The following is a 22,222-nucleotide window of genomic DNA, read 5'->3' as shown; positions in this document are numbered from 1 at the left end:
TGGAAGGAGGAACTAGAACAGTTCAGAAGGAAAGGTGTAGGGTAAAAAGTATACATAAACCTCTTAATTGTATGTATACTAATGCCAGAAGCCTGACTAATAAAACTGGGGAGCTGGAGTTGGTGATGTGTGAGAAGGACTATGACATAGTGGGAATAACTGAGACGTGGCTGGATGATGGCTATGACTGGGCAGTTAATGTACAGGGTTACAGTCTGTTTAGAAAGGATCGCTAAAACCGGAGAGGGGGAGGAGTCTGCCTTTATGTAAAGTCCTGTCTAAAGCCCATAGTCCGAGAAGATATAAGTGAGGGACATGAACATGTGGAGTCACTGTGGGTAGAGATACATGGCAGCAAAAACAATAATAAAATACTAATAGGAGTTTATTATAAACCACCTAATATACCAGATTCCACAGAAAATTTGCTACTAAACGAGATAGATGAGGCGGCAGATCATAATGAGGTCGTTATTATGGGGGACTTCAACTACCCAGATATAGGCTAAGAAATTGAAACCTGTATCTCATAAAGGAAACAAGTTCTTGGCAATAAGCAAAGGCAATTTACCTTTCTCAACTGGTTCAGGACCCAACTAGAGGGACAGCCATACTGGACTTAGTATTAACCAATAGACCTGACAGAACAACAGATGTGCAGGTTGGGGGACTCCTGGGAAATAGTGACCATAAAGTAATAACCTTCCAAATGTCATTCAAAAGAGTGTTTCTTCAGGGAGGAACAAAAATGTCAAACTTCAAAAAAGCTAAATTTAGCCAGCTAAGAGAGACCATAGGCCTAACTAACTGGGACAAAGTCCTCAAAAATAAAAATACAGCCACAAAATTGGATATTTTTAAAAGCATGCTAAAAACTTATGGGAATAAAAAGTTAAGGAACAAGAAAAAAACTATGTGGATAAATAGAACTGTAAAGAAAGCAATAAATAACAAAAATAAAGCATTTAAACTAATAAAACAGGAGGGTAGCGAGGAACCACTGAAAAACTATAAAGTAAAAAAAATGTAATATGTAAAAAACAAATAAAGGCAACTAAACTAGAGACCGAGAGATTAATTGCCAAAGAGAGCATTACTAACCCTAAAATGTTCTTCAATTATATAAATGGTAAAAAGTATAAATCTGAAGGTGTCGGCTCTCAACAGAGTAATGAGGGAAGAGTTTCAGAGGAAAATAAACTGTCAGATGAAATGCAGAATGTAAAAGTAAATTCCCCATTAAAAGTGCCCTGTCTGACCCAGGAAGAAGTACGGTGGCGTCTTAAAATAGGCAAATCTCCAGGACCAGATAGAATACACCCCTGTCTCCTAAGAGAATTAAGTAATCTCATAGCCACACTTTTATTTCTGATATTTAAGAACTCTGACAGGGAGTTTTCCACAGGATTGGCGCATAGCAAATGTGGTGTCAATATTCAAAAAGGGTCCAAAAGCAGAGTCCGGAAACTATAGGCCAGTAAGTTTAACATCTGTCGTGGGTAAACTGTTTGAAGGTTTTCTAAGAAATGCTATCTTGGAGTACCTCAATGAAAATAAGCAAATAACACCATATCAGCATGGATTCATGAGGGATCGGTCATGTCAAGCTAATTTAATCAGTTTCTATGAGGAGGTAAGTTCTAGACTTGACAGCGGCGAATCAATAGATGTCGTATATCTGGACTTCTCCAAAGCATTTGACACAGTACCACATAAAAGGTTAGTATATAAAATGAGAATGCTCGGACTGGGAGAAAACGTCTGTAAGTGGGTAAGTAACTGGCTCAGTGATAGAAAACAGGGTGGTTATTAATGGTACACACTCAGATTTTGGGTCACTGTCAGTAGTGGAGTACCTCAGGCGTCAGAGCTGGAGAGGGTTCAGAGGAGGGCAACTAAAGTCATAACTGGAATGGGTGCACTACAGTACCCAGAAAGATTTTAAAAATTAGGGTTATTCACGTTAGAAAAAAAGACGACTGAGGGGGAGATCTAATAACTATGTATACATATATCAGGAGACAGTACAGAGATCTCTCCCATCATCTATTTATCCCCAGGACTGTGACGAGGGAACATCCTCTGCATCTGGAGGAAAGAAGGTTTGTACACAAACATAGAAGAGGATTCTTTACAGTAAGAGCAGTGAGACTATGGAACTCTCTGCCTGAGGAGGTGGTGATGGTGAGTACAATAAAGGAATTCAAGAGGGGCCTGGATGTATTTCTGGAGTGTAATAATATTACAGGCTATAGCTACTAGAGAGAGATCGTTTATCCAGGGAGTTATTCTGATTAGAGTCGGGAAGAAATTTTTTTCCCCCTTGAGTGGGGAAAATTGGCTTCTACCTCACAGGGTTTTTTCTTTAACTAGAACAAAGATTGTGAGCCAGGTCCTCTCAGTTAACATCACTGTCTCACCTCACAAATGCTGTTCTGGATGAATGGGCATAAAAGTCCCACAAACATTGCAATATCTTGTGAAAAGCCTTCCCCGAAGAATTGAAGCTGTTTTAACTTCATAGGGTGCCTTTATAGTTAGAGCGGGATGTAAATGCTCCTTTAGGTGTCCCAATACTTTTACCCATATAGTGTAACTTTAGCTAATGGAAGGGGAGAGTTGGGCAATAATTACAGATCACACAGAGAACAAGCACCAGTTTCTGTTGCAGAAAGAACTGTGTAATTGATCATTTTCTACAGTAGTTGCACAGTGCTAGTTGATTTTTTTTTTTTATGGAGCACTGGTGGTCCTCAGAATCTGAGAGCCACACTTGATAGGCAGAAAGGCTGTAGCACAAATTAAAAGGACAGAACAAAAAGATCTACTGAAAGGCTAAAGCACAAAGTTAAATTACAGAGCCATAAGATATACAGAATTATCAGGAGAAGAAAGTTGAGGGAATAAGCTTAATCATATGTGGCATTAATATCTGCTTACCTTTCAAGATCAAGGGAATAAATGGGATTACTGGGGGTCGCATACGGGACACCATTTCCCGATATGACTTGTGATTCCTGCAGGGATCCTAAGGAAAGAAGGTCACAATATTATTAGAATACAGAATATAGCTCAATGAATGTTAGTTTAAGAACATTCTGGTGCACCTGATAGCCTGTGTCACACTAGCCTGTGAGTCGGACCGTAGAACCTATCAGACAGTGTTCACACACTATAGGTAGGTTTAGCGGCCCCGCGCCAACTGAGATACCTTGACGGGGTGCGCGGTCTCCGATATGTTCTTGAACTGAATATATTGGCTAAAGTCTCATTTTAACATCTAGCATGAGGGTTTAGCCTTGTATTTTCATTTGCATATACAATGATCCCTCAAGATACAATGGCCTCAGGATACAATATTTTCAACATACTGTACAATGGTCTGTTCTGACCCATCGTAAGGTGAAACCAGACTCAACATACATTGTCTCAGACTCAGATGTAACCAATCAAGGCCACTTCTCTGGTAAATAGCTGTATCAGTTGCTAGTTAGCAGCTATTCCTGACTGTTATATGTAAGGACTTGTTTTATCTGTCTTAGTTATCTGCTTATTTTTCTTAAATTCTCATTTTCTCTTATCTTGGATGACATTTTGGGGCTTTGAAACCGATTACTCAACTTACAATGGTTTCAACATACAATGGTTGTCTTGGAACCAATTAATATTGTATCTTGAAGGACCTCTGTATTGTAGTGCACCTTTGCAGTGAACATTATTGAACATTAGGTTTACCCTAAAGAGGTTTAGCACAATTTACGGGAATGAACGACCATTGAAATAAATGGCCAAAAGGCTCAAACCGCTGGTTACTTATGCCTAATGTGAGTTATACATTTCTCTGTATTCCTGTATAAAAAAAAAAAAAATAACACACAAAAAGAGTACCATAGAAACTTTGGGAATCATCACTTCTAACACTATCTGCTCCAGCACTGGCAGCAATCGTGTCTAAAGTATGCACTGCTGTAATATAGAGGTGGAGAGATAATGGAATGAAGGGTCTTCAATTGTCAGTTTGAAAAAACTACACTACACCAATTGAAGCACTAAACAAATGCAAAAAAAAAAAAAAGGAGAGAGGAGACGACCACCATAGACTTTATTAACATTATAACTCACCGTTAAGTTTTCAAACTTTCTAAAGAGATTCTTAAACTTTCCAGGTAATTTCTAGAAAAGAGAGAATGGATTTGTTGACACATATTTATCATACAGCATTATTAAGGGTTGCTCACGTAATACAAAATGAAATGTGTTTGCAGTCTCATTTGTATGTAGCTGAGATACTTGTGCTTATTGAACCTCATAATAGGAATCAAGAGGACTATATTATCTTTTTTTACTTTGGTATTATATTAGCTATATTGCTCTCATTGGTAGGTAATCTCTTATCTTCATGGAATTGTCTGCTTGGGAGCATAACTAATAGGTAAAAGGGCTACCAAAACTTGTTCTAAGGCCTCTTGCCACAAACGTAAGGGTTCCGTGCCTGTGCTGCGGAACGCATACGGCGGTTCTGCACTACACGGGTCACCAGCTGTGTGCATTCCGCATCACGGATACGGACCCATTCACTTGAATAGGTCCACAAATCCGGAGATGCGGTGCGGAACGGAAGCATGGAACCCCACGGAAGCACTACGGAGTGCTTCTGTGGTGTTCCTTTCCGTGCTTCCATTCCGCAAAAAGAAATAACTTGTTTTATCTTTTTGCGGAACGGACGGATCACGGACCCCATTCAAGTGAATGGGTCTGCGATCCGCATGCGGCTTCTCCGCGGTCGGTGCCCGTGCATTGTGGACTGCACTGAACCCTTATGTTCGTGGGCAAGAGGCCTAAGGCTGGTTTTCAGGTGAGATTGTATCTGTCCATTATACTTACTCTCGCTTTATGATACACATCTGGTTTTGTCTTCCACAGTCAGGATTTTTATGCAGTTTTTGAAGTCAGGAACAGATCATAAACAGAGGACAGGTATAAAGGAAAGACAGGCTCTTCTCCTTGGTTTGAATCCACTCCTGGCTTTTGCATGAAAAAAGCCTGAACATGGAACCCCAACGTTAGCATATTAGACGCTCCTGGGGAGGTGGCCACTTCAGTTAAAGTGTCATGCAGGAAAGCAGTTGTTTGGATCAAGTGAGTGATAACAATATTTGAGTATCAGGTAGCCATGTCCATGTGTGCCTCTGCAGACAAGAGAGTCTCTGCCTTGGAGAGTCCAATATGCCCAGGACAAGGTCAACAGTATTCTGAAGGACATTATGCCTTGTATATAAGGCCCATGCATATTCTAAAGGAGATTCTGAAAAGTCATATATTTAAATTCCATAATGACCAAAACAAAAATGTAGTCATGTAAACTACCGTATTTTTCGCTTTATAAGACGCACCTGATGATGAGACGCACCTAGGTTTTTGAGGAGGAAAATAAGAAAAAAATATTTTGAACCAAAAGGTGTGCTTTTGGTAGGTTTTGAACTAATGGTGGTCTGTGGATGCCGCACTGTTGTGGGGAATCTGTGGATGACGCACTGTTATGGGGTGATCTGTGGGTGACACTAATGGGGGATCTGTGGGTGACACTAATGGGGGATCTGTGGGTGACACTAATGGGGGATCTGTGGGTGACACTAATGGGGGATCTGTGGGTGACACTTATGTCATCTACAGATCCCCCCTCAGATGCATCAGTGTGGAGGGAGGAGGCGGAGACTCATGGCGGGGCCCGATGCAGTGACTCTACGCTAATACACCGGGCCCCGCAACTCTTAAATACATTCAATCCAATCTAAATGTATACAGCACTCTTCGGTACTTACTGTAGTACCGTAAGTATAGCATTAAGACGGCGCAGACCGGCAGCTCCCTTGGTCACGCGCCGCCTGCCCCGCCTGCCGCAGCTCCCTCCTCATGCGCCGCCTGCCTGCTTATCTCACTTTATGAATGAACAGGCAGGCGGGGACAGCAGCGCATGACCGAGGGAGCTGCGGCAGACGGGGCAGGCGGCACATGACCGAGGGAGCTGCGACAGGCGGTGCATGACCGAAGGAGCTGCCGGGCTGTGCCGTCTTAATGCTATACTTACGGTACTACAGTAAGTACCGAACAGTGCGATATAAATTTAGCTATAGATCGGATTGAATGTATTTAACAGTTGCGGGGCCCGGTGTATTATAGAAGAGTCACTGCATCGGCCCCGCCATGAGTGTCCCCGCCTCCTCCCTCCACACTGATATTTCGCTGGCCGCGCCGTGCAGCATAGCGGCCAGCGAAGTATCCGCTTTATAAGACGCACAGCCATTTCCCCCCCACTTTTGGGGAGGGGAAAGTGCGTCTTATAAAGTGAAAAATACGGTATATCAATTCTACACTTTATTGTTCCTCATAGTGATCTTTTATGAGATGTGAACTGGAATACCCTGTTTTACATTATAAATACAAGCAAGAAACATATGTTATAGATCTAGACAGATACCACAGAATGATGGCCCATAATAGTATACTTTGCCTCCATAGTTCATTTTGATATGTGATTGAGTGTTGCCCTTTTTGGTGTGACCTCGGTACCTCTTCTATGATGAGTGAGTGTTTTTATTGTATTGTGTTTATCATACACCTACTAAAGTACATCTAGTTTCTTCAGTGAATGTATAGTGTTTGTCATACGTCTTTCAAGGGTAGAAAGCTCATCTTACCTCCCAGGTAACACGAAGGCGGCTCACGGCACCATTATCCAAACCCATCACTATAGCAAAAAAGGATAGGAGGTCCTGATTCTGTTTACAACTGCGGAGAGTCCAAGTTAGAAAGAGATAATGAAAAGTGGTGGCCAGAAAAACAGGGGGTAATTTATCATGAGGGTAAAATTTGAAGTCAGTTTTGCTTGAGTCTGCGTTGGAGTACTTTATGCCGCATTTATCAATTGTCCCATGTTACTTGATAAATTCGGCTTATCCTTAGACCTAACCTGAAGAAGCTACTCCAGTTGTCATACTCCACCCTCCTCCTGGAGTGAGCTTGCGACTTAAATCTGATAAATCTGGGGTGAACCTCATAACTTAGCTAACCACACACACTTTTCCACTCATAGTGGTGTAAAAATGAAAAAAGTCGCTTAAATTTTATGCAAGTCAGTACAAAAAGTTGCAAATGTGCTATTTTTGCGACTTTTGGATGCCAGAATTCTGGAGTGAAAATATGATAAATCAGTGTGACCATACAGAACGTTCACTGGAAAGAAGGCACAACCTGGTCTACAGTGGCACCCTGCCACAGGTGCTGAGGTGGAATAAAGTGCCATGGCAATGACGGTGTAATTCAATACTTCCTTTCTGCAGTGAATATAGCAGTGTACTGTCATCACACATGGTGGAACACTGGTAAGGTGGTGGACCTGGGTATGCTGGAGCCTAAAATCATCCAGTGACAATTACAGGTATTTGGTAGGACAACAAAATATATACAGATGTAATGTTCAGGTAGAATAGGGAAAGAATTCAGACAAGTGGAGGATGCAATCATGTAGAAGAGCAAAACACTTACATGGCTGCTGTTTTTATGAATTTCTTGAGGAGCTGAGTGCGTCTCGCTGGTGCCTCACATAGAAGGGTTTGAGTACTGACCCAGTGCTGTACCTCGCTACATCGTTGCAAAAGGAGCTCTAGATTCGCTGTCTCCCTGCGTCCTCGCTCCACATGGAATACATAATCTACAAACTCCAGCTGTAGAGACATAAGGACATTTCATAATGAGCCTTCTACTATTTAAAGTGTCATCCAGGATTTTACTAGTGATGGTTTATACTCTGGATACAGCATCAAAGTCTAATCAACGGGGTCCAATACCCTATACTCCTGATGATCAGCTGTTCTGCAGTAGTATTTGTGCTGGACAGAACTACACAGCTCCATCTACTTCAGTGGGAGCAGCTCTGCAGTAACCAGCCCCATCCACTACACAATGGACAGAGCTGTGTAGTGCCAGCGCTGGAGTTACACTGACACGGCTGATTGGCGGAGGTGCAGGTTTTTGGAACCACAACGAGGGTAGGCCATTACTTGTAAAACACATTTTAAAGGTTATGTACACATTTGCCAAAATTGTTTTCATAATCTCAGTGCTGCTAAAATACACCTGTAAGAAAATTAAGCAAATTTGCAAAAAGCCCCATGCGGACCATGCATCTCTATAGTATTAGACTACAAACAAAACCTGTGTACGATGGCGGATGGGGATCTTAAAGTGGCCCTGGAAAAACACCCAAAAGTGGCCCCATGTCGTAGGCGGATCCAAATTGACAAAAGACAGGGCTAACAAAAGTAGGAGGGCCAGTAATATTGTAGTGCAGCACAAAATACTGCTGAGAGCATCAGATCATTATAGAACACCAGGACGAGGAGACAGAAGCATTCAAATAGCGTGCTCTCTTTCCCCGCTGCAGGAGATGGAATCGAGACTGGCCCATAGACTTTTTATTGAGCCTGTCTCCTGCAGCGAGGAGAGAGAGTGTGCTATGTGAGTGCTTCTCTCTACTCGTTTTACCGATCAGTGGGGGTCTCACAATTCAGACCCCCACGATCAAAACCTTTGATATGTTGCTATGACCTAGCTCTTTAGAGACTTTGGGGCACATTTATCAAGACCAGCGTTTAAGAAGCCGGTCTTATTAAAGCCCCATCCCTGGTGGTGGATTGCCGAAGTTATGAAGAGGCGCTGGCCTCTTCATAACTATGGTGTATTCAGCGCCGCTTCTAAATGTAAGACAGCTTCTGAGCTGTCTTTCATTTAGACCTTTTTGTGCACCTGAAACAGGTGTAGAAAATGGTAAATGAGATGGGCCTGACGGCCTGTCCTTATCCTCGCCCACCTTTTTAGACCTGATGTAAGCGGGTCGAAGTTGCAGATTGTGACTTATTTAGGCGTATTTCAGCTATAGATGTGAAGTCTAAATTCTGCTTTAGATTGAATAGAGAAGAAAACATAAATTAACATCAGTACAATGGAGTTACTAATGTTGGTGAGAAGTTTTTCTTTAAGTACCAATATATGGAAGAGGGACTGGTGGCATGGAGTCTCATTGAAACAGACATATATTGATGCAGCAAGGTGGTAGCTGGGTACATGGTAATGTCACATCTTTTTTTTCTTGACTTCAATGGGCAGCATTACCAGCAGGATCTTTTAGCTCATACTCGCGCTTCGTCAACATTTTTTTTTTATTTGTTACAAAGTGAAATAACTGCAGTACGTCTTGCTGTGAAACAATATGGTGTCTGACTGAATAATTTTCTAACCTGCTGAGTTGCCAGTGCCCCCTCCCAGCATCTTGCAGGAATTTAGAATTATATGCACTGCTAAACCACAAATTATAGGTCACAGTTAAATTTTCCATAATGTCTGTTGTTTTCTAAGCAATCAAAGATGCGAAAAAAGAAAATGTTGGGTAAGAAAATACTTGCCTTACGTCATCTTCATCAATAATAAACTAGTGGTTAAATCTTAAGCCAACTTTCTATCAGCCCCATAATAAATAAAATCTACATTACGTCTAAAACACAGAAAAAAACTATTTATAATATACTAGTTATTATTCATGGGGGAAGCTTAGTATGGTACCTGCAAGGGAAATGTAGTCTGCACCCATCTGATAAATGGTTGCATTGACCTTTAAAACGCAGGAGCTGCTTGTAACGGCACCCCGGGCATAAAAGGGGGTAAACGCCGTTTAAGAGATATTCCCTGTCCAGATGCAGAGGCAGCAACTAAAGACACTAATCTCCCGAACTGGAAACCATATGAATGCTGCATACAGCCGAATAGGAAAAACCATATGAAAGGTTTACACTCCTAGCAGTCGAGCTGGAACAGCATACAATAAATCCCCCCCAAGAACGAGACAAGGCGTCGTGTTGAGGGTCAAGCAGTGGACAGCCAGAGCTGTGTGTTTATTGTTCTTATATACACATTCTTACACATTAGTACCACCCACAGGGTTTTGTAAAACAACCAGTAACCCCGTACAATACACTCAGACACTCCCACACAAAATCCTCTCCTCTGCCTGTGATACAATTACCTTACACAATGGGTTAATGTAATTATCACAGGCAGGAAAATACACAGTTTTACACAAAGTCTTCTGTCCTGTAGACAATTGGGAAGTAATCCAATTTATCTCCAAGAGCAGAGGCAAAACTCCATTAGCCACATGGTAGCAAAAGACAATAAGAGACATACAAATATTTAACTGTGCAGCTATTGCATAAAACATAGACATTTAACATATCCCCAGATAGCCCAGGTCTGAGCGCATATTATTAGGTGAATGGCACTCAGACTAAACGAATACAGTAGAATCGCCATGGAGCCAAAGTCTTTCACATAGTCTTTTGTTATCCAAATGGGTTCCATGGCATAGCCATCTGGGGTATCACTGTGCAAATAGGGCAAGTACCAAATGACCCGGCTTTCATGTCTTTGCAGGGGAAAATCAAGCGTTTCAACATAGGACCATAGTCTAAAGGGAGCAGGCGGGCAACCAGGCTTCTCCAATGCAATGTGGCGAGATTGGTCTCATCACACCGCTCTTTGACGGGACTGTTTGCCGAGTAGGAGACCCCCTTATATTATGTCTATAAACCCTAATAGAACATATTTAAGGGGACATTAAATGCAAAAGTAGAACCTAAACAGAAAACCTCTGCAAGGCCCGTCAACATTAGATTACTAGAGGCTCTATTAACTGGGATTTGTTGGTAGAAATGTAATGTCTTTAGTTAACTGAAAAATAACCTCTCACCATGAAGTGTAATCTGTAGTCGGCATGTTATGGAGCAGGAGGAGCTGAGCAGATTGACATATAATTTTATGAGAAAAGATTAAAAAAAAAAAATGAATTTTATACATCACTGATTGATTGTATTCTCTCTCTAAATTAGATAACTGTCAGTCATTGATAAGACGGCCCTTAACACAAAAAAAGCAATGGCTTAAAGGACATCTGTCAGCAGATTTGTACCTATGAAACTGGCTGACCTGTTACATGTGCAATTGGCAGCTGAAGGCATCTGTGTTGTTTCCATGTACATATGTGTCCACATTGCTGAGAAAATGATGTTTTAATATATGCAAATGAGCCTCTAGGAGCAATAGGGGAGTTGCCATTACACCTAAAGGCTCAGTTCTCTCTTCATCTGCTGCTTCCTCCCCACTTTGATTGACTTTAGGTCAGGGTCAGGCATAATGATGTTTTTAATGTCTGGCCCTTTTAATCAAAGTGCAGAGGATGCGGCAGTTGCAGAGAGAGCAAAGCCTCTGGGTGTAACAGCAACTCCCCCGTTGCTCCTAGAGGCTCATTTACATATAATAAAAGATTATTTTCTCAGCAATGCAGGCACATATGAACATGGGACCAACACAAATGACTTCAGCCGCCAAGTGCACATGTAACAGGTGATTTTATAGGTACAAATCTGCTGACAGATGCCTTTTAAAGAGAACTTTTTACCATAAAATGCTGTGCTATCTCTAGGCAGTATGTTATACAGCAGGAGGAGCTGAGCAAATTGGTATATGGTGTTGTGGGCAAAGATTGTCATTTTATACACTTTAAAACAGCTATCTCTGTATATACAGTTACACAGGGAACGCTATCAAGCAGGGCCGGCTCTAGGTTCATGTGGGCCCTTGGGCGATAAATCTCAGTGGGCCCCCTTGTGGCATTTGTCAAACGTCACCACGGCATCTGAGAGTGTTGCCGAAGTGCGGGCTTCATGCTCAGACGCGCCTTCCCCCAGCGGAGATCGGGAAACCCTGTTCTAAAAATGAGTCGCAGCCTGTACTAGGCTTCCAGGCTCATTATTAGTATATCCCAGATCAGGCCACCAGGTGGCAGCACTTAACTGTGATATATCCAGAGAAGACACAGTCGGCACTCCGTATGTCAGTGATGCGGCCCAGGGTAAATCCACACGTACTTGCACAAAGAGGACCGGCACTCACTCAAGTAGTAATTATGGAATATTTAATGGTCACATACAGAAGGCAAGTAACGCGTTTTTTTGCTCCATCGCCTGCAAACCCTGGAACCTAAAGGGTTAAACCGTGATTATGATTTAAATAGCTTTCTTTAATGTGTGATGAGCCTTGCTAGTTTTGCAGTCACCTTTTCAACATGCTTTCCTTAGTTTTTTCCACAGAGAACTTGATTTACGTCAATTACTCCCGTCATCTAGTATATTTGCCTTGTCAGGGCGTAAGTTCACTAAGAAGCATATAGTATACAGTATAATGTATCAAGTATAATAGTATTAAAGGGTTTCTACCACCAGAAATACTGTTATGTAGCTGACTGACATTAGCGATGCGCTAATATCAGCACTACATAAGAGTATGTTTCTAACAGTAGTTCCTGCAGCCGTTTGTTAAAAACGTACTTTTATAGATATGCTAATGAGCCCCTAGGTGCTATGTGGGCGTCATTAGCACCTAGAGGGCTCCGTTCACTAACCATTTCAGCCACCCATCGCGTCCCTCCAGCCCGCCCCGCTCCTGTTGATTGACGTGAAACTTCTCAGTATCGAGTACCAATTCCCGCGCCTGCGCCGTGCGCTTCTGTATTCGGCGCAGGTGCAGTGGGTGAATGCCGTGCTCCTGGTGCCGGCTTCCTTATTGTAACATAGTTGGCGCAGTGAGGGAGACGGCGCCGGGAGAATACAAAAGCTCACGGCGCTATGATCATAGAACTGATTCCATATATGGGCATATCCATATATGGAGTCAGAGCAGGAACTCCTAAGCCAGGAAGAGTCCCAACTCTTCGGGATTCCCCACTGTTCAGCAATCTGCCATTAGACCTGAGTGCCCCCCCCCCCCCCCCCAAGAGCAGTGGGCCGGGTGATGACACTGGCCCTGTGAATGGGCCTTGAGCTCAGCAGGAGCAGAGATTTATAAAATGTATGAAATTACTTTTTTTTAACCACAAAACTATATGTCAGTTTGCTCAGCTCCTTCTGCTCTATAACAAGCTGCTTGCAGACTGCACTGCATTTGGTGGTGAAAGATTCTCTTTGAAGCCTCATGAGCATGACATAGCCTTATGCGAGAAGCTGTAGAAATGCCGTACAGTGCTCCATGCTGTAACATATTATAGAGTTATTCTTCCTAGAAGCAATACTAATAGCTCCATGATGAAACATCCAATGCAGCATGCCACCGTAAGACCCCTCTCACTATTATAGGACTTGTATTACAGTTTTGTACAACCCGGAGGTTACACTAAGTTTTAAAACGCTCATGTACAAGAGGTGCTCATGACAACCACCATGCATAGGTACCAGGTTCCCACACCTTAACAGACTGCAAGATGAATTGGCCGCATCCACAAATCTTTCATCTATTGTAACACTACGATATACTGTAGCTATATTACCAAATGGTGTGAAAATGCGGTTTAAGTGCGAAAAAACACAGTGCAATGTGAAAGCTCAAAGATTTTCCATCCCATTGTAATACTTCCACATCAGGTTGCCCCTTAAGATATAAATGATGTACAGCTCTGAGAAACTTTCACATATGTTTATGTAAATGCATTCATTAACCCTTTATGTCCCCGTCTTCTGTTTTCTTTTTTATAGGTCAACTCCACAATTTGGAACTCCGCCTTAAAGGGGTTTTCCGGGTTCAGGGCTGAACCCAGACATATACCGATTTTCAGCTCTCCAGCCACTCTGACATGAGCATTGGAGTATTTCATGGACAAGGGCTTGTTTGTCTATATTTTCACACTGCTAGGTGGAGGCTTAGCAGAGTTGTCGGTGATGTCACCGGCACTGATGGGCGGGTTTTAGCGCTGTCCGAGCTGTTTTACAGACGAGGGCAGCGCTAAAGCCCACCCATCAGTGCCAGTGACGTTACCGGGCTCACTTCTAGGCATATTTTTTATGTTGACAACTTCCCTCTTTTAAGATATGGTCGAAGACAAACCCCAGAAACTAAAATGGAAAAATGGCCACATGATCTTGTTTAAGGGCTCTTTCACACGAGCGGATGCCGTGTGTGGAAGCCGCTGCGTGAAAGACAGCCAAGCCCCGTCCCGGACAGCAGAGACATGGAGCATTAACATGATTGATAATGCTCCGTGCCTCTCTGTGATCTTTTTACTAGAAAATCACAGTGAGATAAAGTTGTCACCGTGAGTCACAATATTATGACCACGTCCTACTTTTGAGGTCAGCTGCTCGTAGTTTATGAATGGATGGCTCATGGGCATATAAGGTGTGCGATAAGCTGGCTGCACACATATCCCTCATTGCAGTCATTGGTAAAATGGGCTTATCAGAGTAGTATCATATGATATACTATACCATGTTGCCGCAGCGAAGTAGCAGCCAGCAGAGTACAGACACTACATTGTTCTGTCCCACTGTCATTCCTCTTAAAAATATATGAATAAATTGACAACAGGACATTACCATTCCACATGTCAATGTGGTGTGTTCCTGCTAAGTTAGGCACACACTCTGCTTACGGGAGGAATAACAGAGGAACAGCACACTGCAGAGTTATAAAAAAAAAAAAAGATTCTACAGAATAGTTTTTTTTCCCGAGCATGCAAATATTTAGTACAACAGACATGTCAGTAAAGCTAACAGAGCCTCTTTAAAGGGGTTCTCTCACAAAAAGAATTACTATGCAAAAAATTCAAAATAGGGCATTTCAACTGAAGTATTATTGCAATATGCATTTAATAAAAAATATTGTTCTTTTTTTTATATACATTACATTTTTCTCTCTGGTAGCGCCCCCTGCTGTTTCTCCTATGGCTTAAATTCTAGTCCACATTTCCTGCATTCAGTGGTGGAAAAATTGCTCTGTAGCTTCCCTACTTCCTTCCTCCCCTACTTTCAGTTCTAATGCAGTGATCTCATAGAGAAGCAAAAGAAGCAGAGGAGCTTTTCATGCATTCCTCCCTACCTCTAAATTCATATAAATATATGGCTATATTCTTCTTTAGATAGTGGGAGGCAATGCATGCCATAGTGCAGTTTATTAGTGGACTCTCTGGTGCTGTGTGTGACTATTGTGTTATGCTGGGGAGGAAGGTGTTAACAAGAAATGACAATGCACTTCTAACAGATGCAGGTTGATTATCACATGGAACAATCTGTTTCCCACCCACAGAAACTGAATAGTTAAGAGCTCCAGAGAGGTGAGGAAAAAAAGAAAAGGATAAAAACTACACTGGAGAGTGGTGATTTTTTTTCTGTGTGTGTGTGTGTGTGTGTGTGTGTGTGTGTGTGTGTGTATCTATATATATATATATATATATATATATATATATAGATACACACACACACACACATATACACACACAGTCAGGTTCATAAATATTGGGACATCAACACTATTCTAACATTTTTGGCTCTATACACCACCACAATGGATTTGAAATAAAACGAACAAGATGTGCTTTAACTGCAGAACGTCAGCTTTAATGAGGGTATTTGAGGGTATTTACATCCAAATCAGGTGAACGGTGTAGGAATTACAGCAGTTTGCATATGTGCCTCCCACTTGTTAAAGGACCAAAAGTAATGGGGCAATTGGCTTCTCAGCTGTTCCATGGCCAGGTGTGTGTTATTCCCTCATTATCGCAATTATTATGAGCAGATAAAAGGTCCAGAGTTCATTTCAAGTGTGCCATTTGCATTTGTAATGTGTTGCTGTCAACTCTCAAGATGAGATCCAAAGAGCTGTCACTATCAGTAAAGCAAGCCATCATTAGGCTGAAAAAAAAAAATCAGAGAGATAGCAAAAACATTAGGCATGGCCAAAACAACTGTTTGGCACATTCTTAAAAAGAAGGAACACATCGGTGAGCTCAGCAACACCAAAAGACCCGTAAGACCACGGAAAACAACTGTGGTGGATGACCTTAGAATTCTTTCCCTGGTGAAGAAAACACCCTTAACAACAGTTGGCAAGATCAAGAACACTCTCCAGGAGGTAGGTGTATGTGTGTCAAAGTCAACAATCAAGAAAAGACTTCACCAGAGTGAATACAGAGGGTTCACCACAAGATGTAAACCATTGGTGAGCCTTAAAAACAGGAAGGCCAGATTAGGGTTTGCCAAACAACATCTAAAAAGCCTTCACAGTTCTGGAACAACATCCTATGGACAGATGAGACCAAGATCAACTTGTACCAGAGTGATGGGAAGAGAAGAGTATGGAGAAGGAAAGGAACTGCTCATGATCCTAAGCATACCACCTCATCAGTGAAGCATGGTGGTGGTAGTGTCATGGTGTGGGCATGTATGGCTGCCAATGGAACTGGTTCTCTTGTATTTATTGATGATGTGACTGCTGACAAAAGCAGCAGGAAGAATTCTGAAGTGTTTCGGGCAATATTATCTGCTCATATTCAGCCAAATGCTTCAGAACTTATTGGATGGCACTTCACAGTGCAGATAGACAATGACCCAAAGCATACTGCAAAAGAAACCAAAGAGCTTTTTAAGGGAAAGAAGTGGAATGTTATGCAATGGCCAAGTCAATCACCTAACCTGAATCCGATTGAGCATGCATTTCACTTGCTGAAGACAAAACTGAAGGGAAAATTCCCCAAGAACAAGCAGGATCTGAAGACAGTTGCAGTAGAGGCCTGGGAGAGCATCACCAGGGATGAAACCCAGCATCTGGTGATGTCTATGCGTTCCAGACTTCAGGCTGTAATTGACTGCAAAGGATTTTGCAACCAAGTATTAAAAAGTGAAAGTATGATTTATAATTATTTTTATGTCCCATTACTTTTGGTTCCTTAACAAGTGGGAGGCACATATGCAAACGGTTGCAATTCCTGCACCGTTCACCTGATTTGGATGTAAATACCCTCAAATTAAAGCTGACAGTCTGCAGTTAAAGCACATCTTGTTCGTTTCATTTCAAATCTATTGTGGTGGTGTATAGAGCCAAAAATGTTAGAATTGTGTCGATGTCCCAATATTTATGGACCTGATTATATATATATATATATATATATATATATATATATTTCAGGTGAAACAAAAAAAAAATTGAATATCATGCAAAAGTTCATTTATTTCAGTAATACAACCTAAAAGAAATTGCAATAATGCAACTTAAAATTAGAATATTGTGAAAAGGTTCAATATTCTAGGCTCTAAGTGTCACACTCTAGTCAGCGAATTAATCCATACCCCCTGAGCAAAGGGGACCTGAGATTGTGACTTTGGGGTTTTCATAACCTATAAGCCATAATCATCCAAATTATACCAAATAAAGGCTTGAAATATCTCGCTTTGCATGTAATGAGTCTCTCATATGTTAGTTTCACCTTTTCAGTTGCATTACTGAAATAGATGAACTTTGCACGATATTCAAATTTTTCGAGTTTCACCTATGTGTGTGTGTGTGTATGTATATATATATATATATATATATATATATATATATACTGTTTATATACAGTTTATATAATATATATATTGTGAGGATTCGCTCTGATAGGCAGGGTAAGGCTGCTTTCAAACTCGTGTTTTGTGCGGATTCGTCTTGTATCTGCACAGACGGATCCGCACGAATAATGCAAACGCTTGTATCCGTTAATAACGGATCCGTTCGCATTATTCATAAAAAAAAATCTAAGTCAAAACGGATACATCTTGACTTAAATTGAAAGTCAATGGGGGACGAATCCGTTTTCAATTGCACCATATTGTGTCAGTGAAAAACGGATCAGTCACCGTTGACTTACATTGTAAGTCTAGACGGATCTGTTAGGCTCCGCATAGTCAGACAGTCACCAAAAGGCTGCAAGCGGCGTTTTAGTAACAGTATAAAAAACGCAATGGAGACCAAACGCAGCCAAATTGATGCATTCAGAACGGATCCTTATCCATTCAGAATGCATTGGGGCTTAACTGATCCATTTTGGGCCGCTTGTGAGAGCCCTCAAACGGATCTCACAAGCGGACCCAGAAACGCCAGTGTGAAAGTAGCCTAAGTGGATGCAGTACAGAGGCAAAACAAGTTGTCAGCGTTTATTCACACAAAAGGCAAAAGAAAAACGACTAACAGTCATTGTGTTAATTCACACAATGAAAAGTCCATAGAACAGACACGTCACCTTGCTAGCCGTTTTATCCCCAGCAGTCCACAGCAGGCTTTAGGGGGCCTGTTTGCCGGCATGCAGCCCTCATGCGGCTCTCAACCTTCCAGCACAGCACCATTCTTCAGATCCCAAAACAGAGACTTAGCTGCCGAGCCCAGCTGCCTATTTAGAGGACAGCCAGGTGCTGCCAAAACCCGGACCAGCACTTAAACTCCGGTCCGGTATTTGATGTCACCTGGTTGGAAATCAGCCCAGCTGCCCATGTTGGGAGGAAAATACCTGCCTTCCCAAACAAAACCCCTTGCTATGTCACATGAGCCAGCCTCACTGCGTGTGCCCACATCCTCCACCAAATGTGAAGATTTGCTCTGGTAGGCAGGGTAAGCGGACGCAGTACAGAGGCAAAACAAGTTTGTAAATCAAAATGTCAGTGTTTATTCACACAAAAGGCAAAAGAAAAACGACTCCTTATAGTCATGGTGTTATTTCACACAATGATAATTCCATAGAACAGACACGTCACCTGGCTAGCCGTTTTATCCCCGGCAGTCCACAGCAGGCTTTAGGGGGCCTGTTTCCTAGCGTGCAGCCCTCATGCGGCTCTCAGCCTTCTAGTATGGCACCATGCTTTAGATCCCAAAACAGAGACTCAGCTACTGAGCCCAACTGCCTATTTAAAGGACAGCCAGGTGCTGCCAAAACCCGGACCGGCACTTAAACTCTGGTCCGGTATTTAATCTCACCTGGCTGGAAATCAGCCCAGCCGCCCATGTTGGGAGGAAAATACCTGCCTTCCCAAACAAAACCCCTTGCTATGTCACAATATATATATATATATTGTGGGGACTCGCATACCTGCCTTCCCAAACAAAACCCCTTGCTATGTCACAATATAAATATATATATATATATATATATATATATATATATTGTGGGGACTCGCATACCTGCCTTCCCAAACAAAACCCCTTGCTATGTCACAATATATATATATATATATATTGTGGGGACTCGCTCTGGTAGACAGGATTAGTAGACGCAGTATAGAGGTAACAACAAGTTCTTTGGATCAAACAGTTCAGTGTTTTATTCACACTTTAAGCAAGTGACAAAACAAGCAGTCATAATCAAACAAAAAGTCACCTTGCGGTGTTGGTGGTAATTCACACCATGCGGCAATTCTGCCTCAAAGAGTCCTTGCTGATAGCAGCACCAACCTGTTTTCACGCCAAACAGGTAGCAAGCCTTCATCCAGACACAAGGCTCCCAGATCCCAACACAGTGACATGGCACTTAAAATCCGGTCCGGTATTTGACCTCACCTGGCTGTAAATCAGCCCAGCAGCACATGCTGGGAGGAAAATACCTGTTTTCCCAGACCAAACCTCTCACTGTGTCATAATATATACAGTATATGTATGTATGTATATATATATATATATATATATATATCTGACTCCTAGTGTTTCAGTTGCATATTAAACAGTTAGTTTTGTTTCATACATGAACCCTATGAATTTGTAAAGCGCTGCGGAATATGGTGGCGCTATATATAAATAAATGGTATTGTTGTTCATATAAATATATATATATATATATACATATACATATATATGTAATTTTTTTTATTCCTGGGATAACCCCTTTAATGTAGCCGCTGACTACATCTTCAGGTTCATTATAATACTCCATTATTTGACTACTTCTTTACATAGTCATTTGTTCTATAATTTGCAAAACTGACACCAGATCTTATTGTTTGTATGTAGTCAGGATGTATGGAATAAATACACAGAATAGAATTTGATGGCGATTTTAGGAGTCTAGTAATCAGAGCTCTGTGTAGTTACAGCAGCAAGTATTGGCTTCTTCATGGGAAGACAGCATGTCAGATGACACTTTCATCAATAACCCATCTTCCTTGAGGCAATGAGGACTCAATAACCACACAACCAGGCTTATTTAATAAGAGAAGCTAAATGCTGTGTGCAGACGTGGCCAGCTTTGCTCTTTTGCAGCGTTTGCAAGATAGCTTCCATTTAAAAACAGCGCGTGTGACCGCCGCACCACAACCATGCCGGGTGAACCCGCTGTGACATTATCAGGGCACTTACACATTTCCATAATCCCACTACCCTAATATATTATCGGTGGGTAATACCTGGGGAGCTTTTATTAATGCTTCAGGGTGATGACTGAGGTTAATTGGTAAATATACATTTTTTGGATCACCCTGTTGTATTATTATTAAAAAATTAATTTGACGTTTCTTATGTTTTTTTTCTTATGGAAGCTGGGTGACAACCAACATGTCTGGCGTTATACTTTTTATAGTGGTTTCCACCCAGCTAACCCTGTAGCACTACGTAAAAAATAACTCCGTAATGTATATATTTCCCATTGACATGCCTATAAATAATATAGAATAAGCTTGTGGATACAGCATCATGGAACATGCAAGAGGTGAGTATATCCGAGGGGCTGTGGCTGACACTGTGGGTGCAGTCTGGCCTACACTATAGAACAGGAATCGGCAACCTTCGGCACTTCAGCTACCATGAAAGTACAACTCCCAGCATGCACACTTTCTTAGCTGTTCTTGTAACTCCCACAGAAGTGAAATGAGGATTCTGGGAGTTGTAGTTTCAAAACAACTGGAGTGCCGAAAGTTGCTGATCCCTGCTGTAGAGGATATTGATATTTGCATTGTATGGTACCATTAGATGGTTCCACGCTCACTATGGTTTGCACTGTAGAAGTGTACACTGTGGCTGGCACCGTATAGGAGTACTGTGTAGTATGCATGGTTTGAGGGCACTCTATAACTGTTAATCATTGCAAAAGGTGCTACTGACAACAGTGGCATATTATTGTGGTGCACCTTTTGCAGTGATTTATGGATTTTTATATTCTCATCCATACTTTATTCCATCTTGTGTAGGATGTTTTTGTGGTGCATGTGGTCTGCTGCCGACATCCCCCATTGTATGCATTTTTGCTGGGGATTGCCGTTAGCAGCGGACCACATGCAGAGGGATTGCTCCCCCGGGTATAAACACGCTACAGTGTTTGGGGTTTTGAGCACTTCCTCCCATTTAGGCCACTTTATTCTGTGATTTTTATTTTATTTTTGCACTCTATAACTGCCAATACACTTTGGTCGGCTGTGATCAAGAATTACTAAGGTCAATACAAATTAACGTTAATGTGGATTTACACGTAACATGTTTCAATGGGTTGCAAATGAAGATTATTAGGGAGATCTATCCAAATCAGTCTAAAGGAAAACCAGTCAGATATTAGCTTTCATCTTCCAAAGGTACACTGAAAAATGAAAGGATCAATCTGATTGGTTGTTATGGGCAACCAAGCTAGTTTTTCATTATGCCAGGTTACATCATAAATCCCCCCATATTTTTTAAATGTCAAAGGGTGAATTCTCAAATACTTCTGGGAGCACAGTGTGGTTGATACTGTATGGGAATACACTGTGGATAGTGCTGTATGAGGGCACTCAGTGACTGGCACTGTATTGGGGGACACTGTGGTTGGCACTCTCTGATAATAGGCTGTGATTAGCATTGTATATGGGCATTCAATGACTGGAACTGTCTGGGAGTATACTGCACTGTATGAAGATTGACACTCTATGGGGGAAATTGATTATGACAAGTCCAGGAAATATGCTTCATTAAAAGCCGGTATTATAAGGAATGATGTTCCTCCTAAAATAAATTGATAGTTAGAAGTCATTTGAGAGTTCCTCGGCCTGGGTGAAGTCTTTTTCCATGTACAGATGGATTGAGTGCACGTGGGTTTAGACATATCTGAGGTCTACTCCAGCAGACTGCTGTGGCAATTTGTGCTGTGAAAGATTTATAGATTTTGCTGTGTGTTTTGTCAGACAAATTCTCACCTCAAAATAACCCAGCATGGTGTTCAGTTCTGCACAGGGTTTGACAGGTAAAGATTTAGCTCCTGAGGCAATAATAGACTCAACTTTTCACGAGACTATATCAACTGCAAACCAGTCATTCCGTTTCACAACACCCAGACTAATTATTTGCTCTGCCACTCCCCTTATGT

The 22,222-nt window shown here is 41.7% G+C and overlaps 1 protein-coding gene across 1 annotated transcript in view; it reads right to left on the bottom strand.

The window, feature by feature from the left end:
- RAPGEFL1 (Rap guanine nucleotide exchange factor like 1) overlaps positions 1-22,222 on the bottom strand; it is a 66,534-nt gene that overhangs the window by 6,008 nt on the left and 38,304 nt on the right. Inside the window, exons 9-12 of the mRNA XM_044299169.1 lie at positions 7,546-7,724; positions 6,699-6,789; positions 4,123-4,173; positions 2,941-3,028 (exon numbers count right to left, since the gene is read on the bottom strand). Of these exons, the coding sequence (XP_044155104.1) occupies positions 2,941-3,028; positions 4,123-4,173; positions 6,699-6,789; positions 7,546-7,724 (409 nt within the window). The remainder of the gene's footprint in view (positions 1-2,940; positions 3,029-4,122; positions 4,174-6,698; positions 6,790-7,545; positions 7,725-22,222) is intronic.

This window comes from Bufo gargarizans, chromosome 6 (assembly GCF_014858855.1).
Source record: "Bufo gargarizans isolate SCDJY-AF-19 chromosome 6, ASM1485885v1, whole genome shotgun sequence".
NCBI lineage: Eukaryota > Metazoa > Chordata > Amphibia > Anura > Bufonidae > Bufo > Bufo gargarizans.
The sequence above is the reverse complement of the archived record's forward strand: the minus strand, read 5'-3'. Positions and strand labels throughout refer to the sequence as shown.